Consider the following 18,004-nt stretch of genomic DNA (forward strand, 5'->3'; position numbering starts at 1 on the left):
TAACCCATACCAAAAAAAAAAAAGATATTTGTATTTTTCTTCTGCATGTATTATTATGTACTTCTTTACTTTCTTTAGGCTATGAATTCCTTAAGGACAAGAACTATACCTGGCTTATTACTGAGTTAACATTTAATAAGGGCTTAGTAAAAAAAAATAGATTATAAATCATGGTAAGAGTTATATTCATCAAACTTGTTTAAATCTAGAATCCTCGTTAGACTATATGCTCGACAGGGACAGGAGTTTTATTTTTCTGTGTTTGTTTACTTGGTTATCTTTAACTACAAGAACAGTGCCTGTCATATACTAGGTGTTCAGTATCATTGGATAAAAGGGTGAAAGTGAGTTCTCAGAAAAAAAACTTATCAGAAAGTAATATGATCTTGTATAATAACACCCAGCCTGAAGAATTAATGCAAATTGTTTAACATTTGCATTTTGATTTGAGAGTGACAGACAATTTAAGAAAATTCAAAGGGCTGGAGAAGGAAGTCATTTTCCATTATGAAAATAGGAAGAAAATTGAGTGTGCTTAGTCGGGAAAAGTGAACTCTTGCAATAATAGTAAAATAAGACATTCTTTCAAATGTGAAATGTATCTTCAAACATTGTGTAGTAATTATAGAGACATTTTCTGAATTTATGTAAATGGTACATTTATCTGAAAGAAAGGGGAGTCATTGCTTGTATAATTCAACTTGGACTAGAGACTAAATTCAAGTTTATGCTTCTAAAAATACATACTAATTATTTTAAAAGTATATGCAGGTATTTTAATAGTAATAAAAGGCTTGGAGGAGCAGATAAAGTAATAAAAATATTCTAGAGTTATAATGAACTTAATAATATCTCCCTGAAATTTCATGATTCTGAGACTCTGAGATGTGTTAATTTACTCAAGGTAAAAATATTCAGTGCTACTAAATTCCTCACTCTGTAGAAACCATTTCTTGAGAGTTTGCACAAATTTGTCTGTATTCTCACACTAAATGGAGGTGATAATTAAATGATTGTGGGATTTGTTTTATGTGACTGTTTAGATTAGGTCTTCTATCTATATAAGAAGGAAAGTCTATGGGTAGTCTATAGATAGGAATGGGATATTAAGGCATCCAGGTAGGAAAAGAAATTAATCTATCACTATTTGTAGAATTCTTAGAAAATCTTAAAGATTTAATAAATAGGTCCTTGAAACAATGAAGTGGTAGACTACAAAATCAATGTACAAAAATCTATGGCTTCTAAGTGCAAACAATTATTAGAATAGAATAAAAAAATTAGTCTTATCCCCAGCTGTCCCTCAAAAAACCAAGTATCTAGAATCAGCTTAACATAAGAAGTGAAAGACTATAAATCACAAAGAGAAATTAGAAAAAGTCTCAAGAAAATGGTAACACATCTTTGTTCCTTATTGGAAGGATTAATGCTGTCAAAACGACAATTCGACAAGAAAGGAGTAATAACTCTTTCCCACTCCCAATAGCCAAAGCAATTCTAGGAAAAAAGAAGTTGGGTGACTTCTATTTTTGTTTTAAATTCAAACTGTACTGTAAATCTGTAATAATGAAAGCAACCTAGTACTTGAATCAACACAATGCATCAATGGAACAAATAAGAATAGAATTGAGAGTTCAGGGACAGATCCTCAGGTATATGAACAGTTAATCTTTGATAAAGGAGCAGAACATATGAGTAGAGCAGGGTTTTCAGCAAATGGTTCTGAGAAAACTGGTTGGTCATATATTACATACAACAAATGAATTAAGACCCTTTCTAACACCACGGGCAAAATTAAATCAAGATGGATTGAAGATCTCTCTCAGACCTGAATGTATGAGTTATATTTTAAAAAACATAGGCAGAATAGACTTGGCCGTTGAAGTTAGAGGTATCTTCAAAGATTCAGTACTATTGGGAAAGAAATCTTCTGCACCTAAAATAAATGATAACCAGGAAAAAAAATACACTCCGTAGACTGGGAGATATAATTTGCCAACACTTATTCTGATAAAGTTTTATGTCCAAGACATATAAACACTGCAGAATTTTAAAAGAAAACAAACAACCTCATTAAAAAAATTATGAGGAGGATATGTAAAGAAACTTCTTCAAAGACATACAGTAGTCAAAAGGCATATGAATGAGTGTACTGCTTCACTATTCATCAGGATAAGATGCAAATGAAAGCAATGAGATATCACCTCACATTTGTGAGGCTGACACACATCATAAAGAACAAAAACAACCAGTGTTGGTGTGGTTGTGGGCAAAAGGGCCCTTCACATGTTGTTGGTGGGAATGCTAATTGTTCCAGATTTTTGGGAACACTTCTCAATAAATTAGAAATTGATCTTTTTTATGAGCCAGTACTTGTACTTCTTGCCATAAAGAGACAACTTCGGGGAAAAACAAATGCCCCCAAAACAACCAACACTGTGAACTGGTCTTTAGTAGGAAGCTTATACCTTTACCAAAGGGGAAGTAAAAAAAGGAGGTATGGGCACAGAAACTGGGTTCACCATGGAGGGAAACAAATACTTCAATCGAGTTTGTTGACTATAATATTGTAATCTTGAAACTATCACTAATGCAGTGCCTAAACAAAAATGAAGATGGAAAGATATTCAGTGTTACTAAATTCCTTACTCTACAAAAGTCATTGCTTCAAAGTTTGCACGAATTTATCTATATCTCAAACTAAATGTAGGTGATATTAAATAGTTGTAGGATTTGTTTGTGATGGTTTAGATTAAGTATTATATTTATAGCAACTACTATAAGGCCTGTATTAAAAATGTGTGGCTATATGAACTATATGAAAGTTTTCCAGCACTTTCACCTGTGAATTGTAAGGTAAGAACTTTATGTGTTCAATAAAGAATTTGGCAAATACATACATATTCATATATATGACCAGAATTATTGATTCAGCTATGAGAATGAGGCTTATCAGATAATTATATCTAATATTTACTAAGCACTTCCTAATTGCCTAAATATAGTTATGAAAAGTTTATATAATTTTATTCACTTAAATATAATAGTGCTTTAAAAGTTACTACAATCATGTTGTAGTAAATATTAATTAATAAGTCCTAATAGTGTGGATAGATGGATGGTGAGGCTTTTCTCTGCCTGGCCAGGCGCCTACAGCTTCTACAGCTGTGGGTTCAGGATAACAGTGAGGAAATGATCCACAGCAGTCAGATGAAGTTTCAGGAGAAATCCATCTTTTATTACAAGCTAACCGCCATGTGCTTATCTCACATGGCTTCTTAGCTAAGCAGCCTTCTTCCTGCTCCTCTGCATCCCTCCTTTCTCTCATCTCTCCCTGCTGTGTCTGCCTCTTGCTGAGTCTGCCCCCCTCACCCCTGCTACTCTTAATTACCAACCACAGACCCCTTCCAGCTGTGGGCAGGTCTCCCTTTCCTGGAGAGCTAGGCAGGAAGTTGGGAGAGAGGCAACATAATCATTCATATTTTACAAAAGAGTAAGTTGATGAAGAGTAAGATTTAATGATTAGCCCATGGTCACCTATGTGTTAAATGTTAGACAGGATTTGAAATACGAGTTTAGGGAATGGAGTGATAATAAAACAGATAGGATATTTACCTTGCATGCTGCCAACCTGAAATGATCAAACTTGAGTTTGATCCCTGGCATTCCATATAGTCCCCTGAGCCTGCCAAGAGTAATGCCTTAAATCAGAGCCAGGGGATACCCCTCAAAACCAACAAATATAGCTCCAACACAAACAAATAAAATGAGTTCATTTCCAGATAATAACTTTATCTGCTCTACATTTACTGTGTATGATTAAAAGTAATTTTAGAGAAAGTGTAAGAATTATACAAAGCTTTAAAGAATGATTAAAAGGCCCTTTTTATAATCTTATGTGTAATTTTAACAATTTGAATTAGGTTTGGCCATTTTATTCTCCAGGTAATTTGATTAATTTAGACATGATTAAATCCCTCTATACTTGCTGTTTTCTTCTAAATTGATTAGGATGAAAACAATTTCATTTAATCTGTTCTTAGTCCTTTGCTTCTGCTGATAATCTTATTACAAAATCACTCAGAAGAGAAAACTTCTGCCATGTTGAAATAAAATGAGAAAAGTGAAGAAATTATGTAGGTGTGCTGTATATATTATTTTTAATTTAATTTTTAATTTTGTGTGTTCTCCATAAAGTGTGTGGAAGACCCAGGAGTCCCTTGTGGTGATCTCAGAAAACCCAGATATGCAGGGTTCCATGAGTCACCCCAATACTGTAAAAACAGGTTAGAGGATCATGTTATACATGGGATTGTATCAGGGCTATCTGCATGCAAGACATCTAGATATCTATCATAATTCCCGCAATATTATTCTTGCCCCAGCATTTTTACTCTAAAAGTTACATTTTTTTTTATTGAGGTAACTGAGTGTTAATGTTTTACCGCAATTTATTCTCTCTTCTGTCATTTGGCATTTGGGTTTTTAAAAATAGTGCTTCAGTGAACAAAGATGTGCCTATTTCTTTTCAAACTAATACTTTTATATTTCTGTAATAAATACTACAAAGTACCATGACTGGTTTATATACTTTCTATGACTTTACTAACAAAGTGGGGGTTTATATTTTAGGACATGAAAAAGTAATGAAAGTTATTGAGTAATTGCAATTGAATGATAAGTGAAGTCTGATGGCTCTAGGAATAATTTTATACAGGAACTATAGTAGATATATGCTGAGGTAGAGGCTTTTAAAAGAATTTATTTTGGTGGTAATGCTTGGGGAGAGTTTTTCTAGCAATGTTTAGTGGACCTGGAAGTTTCTCTTAACAATTATCCACCAGGATATAAAGATGGATGTTTTATTATCAGTCCTAGCAATGTGTGCTGCTCAGTCTCACCAGGCATAGCAGACAATACTCAGGATGCCATGTGTGCCAACGGTAGAATCCCAAGCCTTAAATGCAAGTTATGATTTCAGTTCTTTGAGATATTTTCTCAATTCCTGAAGGAGAGTTAAGGTAAACAATAATAATGAGTTAATTGTCCTCCATAAATGATTCTCTATTCAAATTTTTTAGAAAAAATTTACATTTATTTCTATAAATCCACTTAATAATTTTGGAATGAGGCAGGCACATACATATATAGATCACGAACAGTGATCATAACGTCAAAAATCTGTAGTAGACCATGGATCCTTCACTTGTGTCATTTTCAATGACTCCAATTTTTCAGTATAATTTGCTCAGCAGTACTGTGTATGCATTTTTAACGGTACTTTCTTGTTTTGGTAATTAGCGATAATGAAGTGCAAAACTTTGGTTGGACATCTCTATACCAACTCCAGCAAGTTAGCTTTCCTTTGAAAGCTTTCAGTTTTGATAATTAAACTTCCATTACTTCCCCATTTACGTTTTGCATTATAGTTTTAGATTACGTTTATTACGTAATTACGTAAAACGTTATTACGTTTTTAGATTATGTTTTAGCAACCAAAATCTAGGTTCTTATTCCAACATTTTCTTTGTTGATTTACTGAGACTAGGAGAAAAACCTTAGATATACCCCATCTGTAAAGATAGATGTAGAATTGTTTTTAGTGGTGTGTTTTTAAAGTAAGACTCAAGAGTTTTGTTAGAACTCCTTTACTGAATGAAGACAGCTTTTCACTGGAATAACTTTTATATGAATCTTAAGTCTTGGTTCTCAGGCTGAAGTGAAATTATTTTTTGACAGAAAAGGAGAAATCAGTCCAAATCTTCATGCAGAGTCCTAGTATTTTATTTTTTTTTTAATGAGGAAATGATTTTCAAAAGAAAACAGTTAAAAAAAATAATTGTGCACTCAAAAGTCTCAATCTATGTGCCTTGAAAAAGTGAGTTTGGAAACTGCTTTAGAAATCAGATTTTATAAGGTCTTTCCTAAGCAACGTTAGCTTGGATTTTCAGTCCAGATAGAAGTTTTCTCTAGGATATTGTTAATGAAAAGGGCTTTGAACTTAGATGTTTACTTTCTTAGCTCCTTCTAATCAGGCATCTGGCACTGGTGGCAGAATGGCTACTCATCAATTTATACTCCATCTTTCCAAATATTCCCTGGCTTTAGGGTTTATAAATCTTGGAAATATTTCATCCCCTTCACTCATATACTGTACTATCTATAGTACAGGAGCAAAGGACTTGCCTTTAATGTGCCTAACTCTGGTTCAAAATCTGAAGTTGCATCATGTCCCCTGAGCAACATGAATTCTTTGGTTCCTGAATAACCCTAGGCATAGCTCAAATCTTCCCTCCACAGTCATCCTTCCAAAATGAAAACACAGGGAAGTTATTTATTTTTTTTAGTATTTCCACGATATTAGGAAATTTATCTGTTTCTTTCATTTTTTAATTATAATAGTGGAAAATGTCTAGGATATATGTGATTACTAAATAAAAAATTCTAATAGGTCATAGATCATAGTGTTTGATGGGAGATTTGTGAGAGATGGAAATCTTAATCATTCAAAACAATCAGAAATTTCTAGAAGTTTTTGCCCATTGATTATGGAGTGACACTTGTGCTGTTCACTGAATTCTTCAAATGGAGTGTGAGACAAGTCTTCTCTGTAAGACAAATTGACTGCAGAGAATGAGTGATGATAGGCATTTGCTTTCATTATTGATAGTGATATGCTTCATTTTTCATCTATGAAAGAAAAAAAATCACATTGACTTGACTTGTTAATTACTCAAGTTTTTGAACTTTTTTAAAGGAACATGGGAAAGGTTAAAAATTCGATGCAGACTTAAAATCCAAATGCAGCATTGTAACCAGAGCAAAGACAAATAGCTTTAGTCAAAGAAAGAAATTGTCATGTTGCTCACATTAACTATGTTAAAAATATATAATGTTTGATGAAAATCGAATGTTTGCTGTAAGCTCTTACTTATTTACAAGAGAATTTTTAAATCTCTAAACCAAAATATAGAGCCATTTTTGAAGTCAGTAAATTAACTGGGAAAAATTTCAATGTTTGAATTAATTGGCCAGTCATGCACTAGATAGGGCATCAGACAGAAAGCTCTAAATTAACACAACCTACATTATGTTAATTTTTATATTCCATTTGTTTTTTAACATAGCCATTTTTGCTTATTTTATCCTAAGTATATAAGATGGTATAATGTTTTATTTTCCATCATGATTTAAGACAATTAAGTTGAAACATGAGATAATAAATACCAAAGTAACTTTTTTCTGCCCTTTTAATGGATGCTCTAGTTTTGGAAGTTTAACACCACCTCCAGCGATACACATTACATGAAGAATAATGCTTTGACTTTTATTTTTATAGTTTAACAAGTGTTTCTTTATAAAAATGATTATCTTATTCTCTATAACAAGTCAGGGAAAGAATTAGCAGTACTATGAGTCACCAAGTGACAGAGTTTGCATTTTAGAACAAGGGCTTCAGGCAGAGAAGAGTAACCTCTGAACTGAAGTTTATTCTTCATCCTAGTCATGTCTCTGTATCTGAAAACTTAAAGAGACACTAACATCTTATTTTTACAACCTTACAACATCTAAAAATTCTGTTAGAGGATTCAATTTAATGACCACAATTGTTTAGGTATTTATAGTATTTTAGTCCTAGATAGAAAAAACAAATATGTATTCCATAATTCTAAAGAATTCCTAGTTTTTAGATAAATATATAAAACCACACACCATATATATAAACAGTTGGGCCAGAGCAGAGAAAGAGTGTGTTAGGGTTAAGAAACTTGTCTTGCATATAGCTGATCTCAGTTTGCTCTCCAGCATAGCATATGGTCCACTAAGCATCTCCAGGAGTGATATATAAACTGTGAAGCAGGGGTAAATCTTAAGCAGTCTGCATGTTGCCCTAAAACAATAACAACAACAGAACAATATTATAAATTATATATGCAATAATATAACAATATTATATATTATAAAAATATTAGATCTTACATGTAATAAACCATAAACATTATTTGGAGCACTGTCATTGGAAAAATGTATCATAATGAAATGAATATTAACTACTAAATCTAATATGATAATAAAACTAATTCACAAAGATTAATTTTAAATGAAAGCAATTATCTATTATTTCCATAACTTTGGGTGTATAACATGTATCATCTTTTAACATTTTATATAACAGTAATTTATAATATATTTTCTTTATAACACTTAATTAAATATTTTAATTAATTTTAATAGTGGTGTTAATTTATTTAAAATTATCTAAATTAATGCTGCTAGTAAACATACAAAAGTTGAATTTCAGAACTCAAGATTAGTAATTTCAAATACTTATAGGATTGTCATTGAAGTTTTTAAATTTTTTCATTGTGGAATTTAAAGAAGAGTTTCAAATTCACCACCTTACTTCATTCTGTAAATTACATTTGCTAATCATCTGTACATTGTTTTGATAACGTATGTAATGTATATGATAATTGTATGCTATGTTCATAATTCCTGACACACAATTGTATAACAAATGTAGATATAACAAATGGTAGATAGCTCTGCTTATTTCTTCTGGAGATTATATCTTAGGTTCATGTTTCTATCAATCTAGGTTGATCTTGGATAAATTACGTGTCCATTTGATGCCACTCTAGGTAACTTACTACATTCTTTCCCTAAAATTGGTGACATGATTTATGGTCTACTCAATGCAGTGAAAGTGGGAAACAGCATAAGCTGCAATGTGTAACCACTTTTCCAGTATTCTACTTGTATTCATTAACATTATTATCCAGTAGCAATTTGCATGGATAAAACTCATATTAGTTCCTCTATGGAAGAAAACCCTTCCAAACTAATGCAGTTCTATGGAAAAGTACATAAATACAAGGAGAAAAAAATGGGTATGTCAATGACATTCTTCTGTGAGGATTTTCAATATTTGTTTTATTACCTCTTTTAAAAGAATGATAAAAATTAAAAAAAACTAACATTTAATATAGACAATTTGAGGTGTTAGGATACAAATAATTAGACATGTGCATGAAACAATTGCCAAAATCAAGGTGATATATATTATATACTAACTATAATTATAACTTCTAAAAATTTCTTTGTACTTTTTTGTTTTGCAAGTATATTAGGTAATTTGAGATCTACTTCCTTAAATTATTTTTATTTGGTTGATTTGGGAGCCATTTTTGCAATGTTCAAAAGTTACTCGTGACTCTGAATTAAGAAACTACACCTAATGTTTCTCTGTGCAAGGCATTTGCCCTATCAGCTGTACTTTCTCTTTAGATCCATTTTAACAACAAATGCTAAGAATAATATACAGTATTATTATCTATAGGTACTGCATCTCTTACACTTATTTATACTGTCTAATTGAACTTTTGTTACCATTGACTATTCTTTCTCTTTCTCTTTCTAGCACTAACATTTTAGTACTTTGATTTATAACTTCTATTATTTTAGGCATTTTGTATGAGTAGAATAAAGCAGTATGTGTCTTTTTGTTATTAGCTCATTCATATAGTCTGCATCTTCTAGATTCATTTTCTACCATACTACATCACTTCCTTTTTATAAGTACTAAATAATACTTTATTATCTTATACTACAGTTTAGGTATCCGCTGATAACTGATGTAGTAGTTCCATTATAATTTGAAGATCCTCAATACTATTTTCATCAGTAGCTTCATCATATTACATTCCCACCAAAATGCAGAAGGGTTTCGAAGTTTTTTGATTACTACACATCCTCATAAACACTTGGTGTTTTCTGTTTTCTTGTTCTAGTATTTTTATAGAGTCAACAGCCAGAGATACTAGATTCAGTGTTATTCTAAGGCCTGGCAGTGTTTATGAATTACTACATTCAATGGTACTTGAAAGTCCTTATGGTGCTAGCAGTGGAACTCAAGACTCCACACATTATATATATATGCATGTATGAAATCTCGCATTTGAGCTATCTGCTTGTCCTGTGCCCCATTTCTTTAAATAGTGGTCATTCTTTTATATATATATTTTTTTTTATTTAAACACCTTGATTACATATATGATTGTGTTTGGGTTTCAGTCATGTAAAGAACACCACCCATCACCAGTGCAGCATTCCCATCACCAATGTCCCAAATCTCCCTCCTCCCCACCCAACCCCTGCCTGTACTCTAGACAGGCTTTCCATTTCCCTCATACATTCTCATTATTAGGACAGTTCAAAATGTAGTTATTTCTCTAACTAAACTCATCACTTTTTGTGGTGAGCTTTCTGAGGTGAGCTGGAACTTCCAGCTCTTTACTCTTTTGTGTCTGAAAGTTATTATTGCAAGAATGTCTTTCATTTTTCTTAAAATCCATAGATGAGTGAGACCATTCTGCATCTTTCACTCTCTGACTTATTTCACTCAGCATAATAGATTCCATGTACATCCATGTATAGGAAAATTTCATGACTTCATCTCTCCTGACAGCTGCATAATATTCCATTGTGTATATGTACCACAGTTTCTTTAGCCATTCGTCTGTTGAAGAGCATATTGGTTGTTTCCAGAGTCTTGCTATGGTAAATAGTGCTGCAATGAATATAGGTGTAAGGAAGGGGTATTTGTATTGGATTTTTGTGTTCCTAGGGTATATTCCTAGGAGTGGTATAGCTGGATCGTATGGGAGCTCGATTTCCAGTTTTTGGAGGAATCTCTATATCGCTTTCCATAAAGGTTGAACTAGACGTCATTCCCACCAGCAGTGGATAAGAGTTCCTTTCTCTCCACATCCCCACCAACAATAGTGGTCATTCTAACATATATGATACCTTACTTGTAGTTTTCATTTGCATTTCATGAGGATTAGTATTGTTGAAATTTTTATATACCTTTATTAGTTATATATAATTTCTGATGAAATATTTACACACTTCTTTTGCCCGTTTTAAGTAAGACTATTTGTTTTTAACTGTTAAGTTGCATGCATTTTTCAAATTTTGATTATTAACTTATTTTCAAACATAATTTGAAAATATTTTCTTCAAATAGAGGCTGGATTAGGGGGCTATTAGGAGGGAAAGCAGGAAGTAAACTGGACAGTGATGATGGGAAATGTACACTGGTGAAGGGATAGGCATTGAACATTGTATAACTGAAATTCACTCATGAACAACTTTGCAACTATCTCATAGTGAATCAGAATAAATTAAAAATATTTTCTTCTATTTTATAAGTTGACTTTTTAACTGGTTGATTGTTTACATTGTGTGTATGGTCTCATATTTATCATGTTTTTTGTCACTTTGCATCCAGCACCATATTCAAGAAATTACTTTCATAACAAATGTCAAGAAATTTTATCCATATGCTATCTAGGAGTCTGATAGATTCTAACTTTATGTTTATTTCTTTGAGATAGTTTTCTATTGTTTGATCATTTGCTTTAAGGCTTTTTTTCAATCTCTTCTGCTGTATGAAGTTATGCATTTTTTCTTCCAGCTCATTGATTCTATCCTCAGATACTGTTACCCTGTTGGAGAGGCTTTCCATTGAGATTTTCAATTCATCTACTAAGTTTTCCAGACCCATTATTTCAGTTTGGAATTTTCTGATTTTTATCTTCATATTCTCTTGATTCTTATTAGTGTTCCATTCAACTCTATGTTTTCTTTGAGTTCTGTGAACATTCTCCATATTTCTTCTCTAAACTCCATATCTGAGAAACTAGCTAGGTGGTTGGCTGTTTTTGGGTCATCAGAGTTGCCATCTTCCTTCTATATTTCTGGTGTTGGCTGTTTCTTTAGATAATAAAGAGGTCCTTTGGATGGGCTAGATGGAGATGGAGGCCTTTGTCCTTTAGCCCCTGCCACGTGGCTCCATTCCCCATTAACCAGCGGATCTGCAAGTTCAAGTGGTGGCAAGAAGGCAATCCACTCACAGCAGGCTTCAGAAAATATCAGCTTTATTCATGCCCTAGCCAATATGTGTAGCTTCTATATTATAAACAACTACGCATGCTATATTTAGCTTGCCCTGCATCTAGCCTTTATCAGCCATCTCTAGCCTCCTGCTACCTCTCTATCCAGGTAAATGCAAATATCAATCCTTTCTGCCCCTGGGACCAAACCTTTATTACCTTCCCAAGATCCCTCCCAGGAATGGGAGGGTCTTACAGGTAAAGTTACATGTAGCAAGACCCCTCCCAGGAATGCGAGTGTCTTGCAGGTAAGATCAAGTTACACAGGAAAAATGGGGGGATGGGTTACATTGGCCTGTGTTGTTTCCCCATTGTCATGCTTGTATTGTGGGTTTTTCTATGTGTAGTGGTGGTATTCATTGGCTTGATGATGTGCACTGCCGAGTTCTTCTTGCTACTCTTTTTGTGGGCGGGATGACTTACCTCTGAAGATGAGCTCTCAGGGAAGAATGCCACACAGGATCAAGTCCAGGCCAAAGCAAGCAGAGGAAAAGCACAAGATGTCTGCCATGCTGCAGAGACACAACAGAAGTCCTTACATTTATTTATATAACCCAGTTTATGTTGATTTTGTGTACGTTATATTTTAGCATCTCAATACCACTTTTTCCTTGCAATATGATGGAAACTTTGTTACTTACCTTTATTACTTTCATTCTATACATATTCATTTAATATGATTTAGTGATTGAATTAGATTTATTGATTGCCAAAATATCAGTATCATTGTTCCAATTTTCATAACATAATAATTATATTTATATACTGTCTTAGAATGATAAAATTCATTTGGAAAGTACAGGTTAAAATAATTTTTGAATAACAGATTAGGTACTTGGACTCTATTTAGCTTATAATTTTAGTCTCTATTCATCAAATGTTCATTAGGACCCTGATTATAAGCAGGTGATATACCATTCTGCTCCTCTTGCCTTTTTCTTCCTGCTCTCTTTTTATCTGTTCATATTATATGTGTGGTTTAGATGTGATCCTTAATTTGAAGAGCATACAATTTAGTTGTAGTTGATAGAGAAAACATTTTTAAGAAAGAAAATTGTAAGTTGTGATAAAATAGTCTGGATCTTGGATCTGAACAGCTGGCAAGTGAGAGAAAACTTGGCAACTGGCATACCATTCTAAGCATGACAGGAGGTCTAGTATAAATATATGTAGAAGGCAGCATTTGAAGCAGAGAAAATGATGTGAAAAAATATGTAGTAAAATGATAGGAAAATAGAGGTCAAATTGTGGAAAGCAGTAAGTACACTATAGTGGGTATACTGTAATTTTTTCCAGAAATATATGCTCTGACTGTATAGACTTGATTATAGGTTGATGTGTTTTAAGTCATTTAATTATTTTATTGGCCTCTCAAGTAGAACTAATAAAGGGCTGGAGCCTAACCAGTGATTCTTGCCTAATTAGGCCAACAGTTTAATGCAAGGGTATCAGGCTGCATGATTACCTGGACCATTGTCAAAGGCCTAGAGGGCTGCATGGATGCTAATGTGTAATTTCTGAGATAAACTTTTGTCTATGTGTGCTCCTAATCACTGTACTGTCTCCCAGCCTTGAAGTCTTTTATTTTTTTATCATCCTAAAACACATTCCAGCAAAACAAAGTCAAGATTTCTAAAAATAATTTTCATTATCCTTAAATCAATAGTGTCTATTGAATACAAAATATTATCATATTATGTGATCATATTACTCAAATACAAATATAAAGAGGGGCTTATGCTAAAGTTTTTATTTTAAAATAAGAGAAAAGTGTGTAAAAAAAAAACAACAATAGTATCATCTTCCAAAGTCCTTACCAAGATATATCATGAATGAGGTAGTTATTAAAAAAAAAAAAATAAAAAGGAAACAGGGGCCAGAGAGATAGCATGGAGGTAAGGCATTTACCTTTCATGCAGAAGGATGGTGGTTCGAATCCTGGCATCCCACATGGTCCCCTGTGCCTGCCAGGGGCGATTTCTGAGCATAGAGCCAGGAGTAACCCCTGAGCTCTGCCAGGTGTGAGTCCCCCCCAAAAAAAGTAAACAATTATGCCTGAAGGCTCTGTGTAATATTTGCGGGATAGTTGAGTAAGATAGGTCTTAGACAATGAAGAATTAGCAAACTTAGAAGTGGGAAGAAGCCTTTCCAAAGAGAAGTTGGGATTGGAATCTGACTTTGTTAATGATGAGGAAGAAATTTTGGAAATGGCGAAATGAATCTCTGTGAGGTTGGTTATTGTTAAGGAAAGATGTTCAGTTTATAAACTGAATTGTAGATTGAGGCCAGATTGTAAACAGCATTGAAAGTCCGAAATACTATTTATAAAATTTTGAAGAATGGAGTTGCCCAGCTTTACTATGAGTTGGGACAGTCACTGTGAATATGGAGATTATGATTTCAGGCTATTAATTTTCAGTGAGTAATCATGTGGTTCTGTGAGAGTCACTGAACAACAACAAAGATAAAAGAGAAATTTGCCATTTTTGAGATTTTAGGAGGCAGATACATACCTTCTCAATAAGAATAAAGTCTCATTTAAAGTTGTATATATTTTAATAGACTTGCTAAATTTCCTAAAGCATCTCTTTGTGATTTATATAAAATTTTAATTAGAATTCTTTTATTTATGTCCCCTAACTGCCTTTAGTAGTTTTCTAACACTTTTCAGTAGGAGAGCTTTGTAGTTTTTTATTTCTCATTCCTGTTTTATCTAAATGAATCTATGCTCTTAGCATTTGTGCTTTATACTCAATAGTCTTAGAAAATTTTTACTTTATAAAGGCCTGTTGCAATTGCAAATTGTTTGAATTTCATTATAAATTTTAATAGGAGTTATCACTTATGGCCCAGGAAGATAGTGTAGGGGTCAGAGATGAATACCTTACATGTGCAAGGCCCAGGGTTGATCCTTGGCACACATTCTTCTGGTCCTAATATATTACTGGGCCCTCGTATTGAAACATCTACGCCGGTTGTTTTTCTGAAAGTGGGTTCAGGGACTTTGTCCTTCAAGGAAGTGTTTGGGAGTAAAATGTAAATAAATGGCAACAAAAAGGGAATTAACATTGAGCTTTATACTTTCCAATAGTTAGTTGTACTTATTTATAATGTATAAGTGCCTTCCTTACACTTAGTTTGTATCCTAAATCTGCTCTCATTAGCCATCTGTATCTGTGAGGATTAGAATTGAGTCCATATGGTACAGACTAAAATAAAAAAGGTCTTATTTTCCCAGATAAAAGCCATACCTAAGCAATTGAATGCTGGACTAGTGCCTTTGCTCCATGCAGTCCTTTGGGACCTATTCTTTTCAGTTCACTTGCCATCACTTCCCTAAGGAATAACCCTTGTTTTCATGGTCTGAAGTAATTTAGTCACCAGAAAACTAACTCTGCCCATGCAGAAGTGAGGAAAAGGTTGAAAAGAGGGCAATGGACAGTTTTCTTTAAAGAAGAAGCCTTTAGACTCATAAATATCATTAAACAGAAGATTATTGGCTCATAGTGATTTCATAATATAGACTGCAGGATATATAAGAAAATGTAACAAATTATCTATTACTTTTTATAAAACTGAGAATAGACATTAGAGGAAATTAATTTAAAAGGGAAAATGTTGGTATTTGTATCAGAAAGTTGTAATAGAGTCAGAAAACCTTTATGAGATGGTATCCTGCTATAAAATTTTTTAATCTTTCTGGTTGAGGGCTAAGTTATAAACATTTTGAAAATTCATTTTGCACACAAAAAGTATTAAGCAAGCTCAATATACATTACAAAAGTGATGTGTAAGCTTTTATATCAGATACTATGATATGCCTTAATAAACAAGAAGTTTGAAGCACGTTAATTAAAAGTAAATTTTAGAGGTCGGAGCTGTGGCGTAAGCAGTAAGGTGTCTGCCTTCCCCAAGCTAGCTTAGGACAGACACGGTTTGACCTCCCCATCCCATATGGTACCCCAAGCCAGGGGCAATTCCTGAGCGCATAGCCAGGAGTAACCCTTGAGCATCACAGATTGTGGCCCAAAAACCAAAAACCAAAAAATAAGTAAACTTTATACAGATAAAATATCTCTTTAGAAATGACTTTTAAGAAAATGATAATGAATTCATTTTTTTTTGTGGTTTTGGGGTCACACCCGGCAGTGCTCAGGGGTTATTCCTGGCTCCAGGCTCAGAAATTGCTCCTGGCAGGCACGGGGGACCATATGGGGCGCCGGGATTCAAATTGATGACCTTCTGCATGAAAGGTAAACGCCTTACCTCCATGCTATCTCTCCGGCCCCTAATGAATTAATTTTTACCAACTATGCAGAATGGTTTATAATGTCCATTTTACAGTTAGAAACATTAAGAAAGAGAAGTTAAGTAGATAATTCAAAGATACATAGCTACTTATTGTTAGGTTTTGAATCTCTTTCACCTGAAAACTCATACCTTATTTTATGCTTTCACTACCTTACTCTCCATATTTGAACTTCTTACTGCTCATTTACAAGGTCTAGATCTCTGAATAAGAGTGACACTATTGGGCACAGCGGCGTTTGCCTTGTAAGCAGCCAATCCAGGACCAAAGGTGGTTGGTTCCAATCCCGGTGTCCCATATGGTCCCCTGTGCCTGACAGGAGCTATTTCTGAGCAGCCAGCCAGGAGGAACCCCTGAGCATCACCGGGTGTGGCCCAAAAAACAAACAAACAAAAAAAAAAGTGACACTATTTTATTTATCTCTACCTTTATAATGTGACCTATTTCTCCCTACTATGTACAATTAAGAACTTTTCTTGTCTAATTATAATTAAGAATTTTAATGTTATCTCTTTATTATCCTGCAGAACCACCTAACTTAATACACCACTAAAATATCTTGTTTTAGACATATCTATGTATCAACTCTTTATAACAATATCAATTTAGTTTAAATCTATGTATCAGACATTGCCTGAATACTTTAGGCCACAGAGAGCTTTCATTTTCTTGAACTTCTGTAACAGAGAAAATATATATAGAAATGCATATATTACATTTAATTATAGAAATAAATATATGCTGCATCAGATTATCCCATATGTCTTGAATTTTCTCTTGCTCTAACTAGATTTTAAGGTCTTGTACTTCCTAAGTTATTTTAGTAGCTCAAGGACAGTGGTAAGAACATGAGAAAAGTAGTAAAAATCAAGCTTTTTATTGAGCTTCTAAGATCTAGTCTTTATAAATCAGAGAAAAGATTCAAAGAGAACCAACCCTCAGACAAACCTCCTCCTGTATGAAATAGCTAGAAATTAACAGCTATACCAGCCATTTGGTGTAAGTCTTGATGTTTACTGTTAACTACAAATACATTTTTTACTCTTAATAATTATTTATTCATTTATTATCCCAAAATTGAGTATATAGAAATTCTAATTTATTTTTATTGCTTTTTGGGCCATACCCTGTGACGTCAGGAGTTACTCCTGGCTATGTGCTCTGAAATTTTTCCTGGCTCGATGGGACACCAAGGATCAAACCAAGGTCCGTCCTGGATAGGCCACATGCAAGGCAAATGTCCTGCTTCTGTCCTATTGCTCCAGTCCCAGAGATCACCTGATTTAATACAGGTGCAGCTGACTTTTAAACTCACTGAAGTCACATAGATGATTAATGCTGGTTCAATAACAAGAATCCAGTTCTCACTCTGGTACCAACCCCCTGCTCTCTTTCCCAAGAAGAAAGGACGCTCATTTATTCAAAAGGCCACTATCACTAATCTTTTCTTTTTGTGTTTTTTTTCCACTCCTCACCCATCTTTAGCTCTCTTCAATCTAATTCCTGTGGGCCTTCGTGTAGTGGCCATCCAGGGAGTGAAGGCCAGTCTCTACGTGGCCATGAATGGTGAAGGCTATCTCTACAGCTCTGTAAGTACCTTGATGTGTATGTGTGTAGCCATTATATTAAGAATGAAATTATAATTGAAATATGTTATATTTTCTGATCAAGTACATCAGAATAATTCGGAAGATTTTATAATTTATCATGTTATAAGGTTATGTTATACAGGAAAATA

At 33.6% G+C, this 18,004-nt stretch overlaps 1 protein-coding gene across 3 annotated transcripts in view; it reads left to right on the plus strand.

Annotated features, from left to right (window-relative positions):
• FGF12 (fibroblast growth factor 12) overlaps positions 1-18,004 on the plus strand; it is a 575,923-nt gene that overhangs the window by 385,324 nt on the left and 172,595 nt on the right. For all 3 annotated transcript variants that reach the window (XM_049776000.1, XM_049775999.1, XM_049775998.1), the window contains one exon: positions 17,752-17,855. In XM_049776000.1, coding sequence (XP_049631957.1) covers positions 17,752-17,855 — 104 coding nt within the window. The remainder of the gene's footprint in view (positions 1-17,751; positions 17,856-18,004) is intronic.

This window comes from Suncus etruscus, chromosome 6 (assembly GCF_024139225.1).
Source record: "Suncus etruscus isolate mSunEtr1 chromosome 6, mSunEtr1.pri.cur, whole genome shotgun sequence".
Taxonomy (NCBI): Eukaryota; Metazoa; Chordata; class Mammalia; order Eulipotyphla; family Soricidae; genus Suncus; species Suncus etruscus.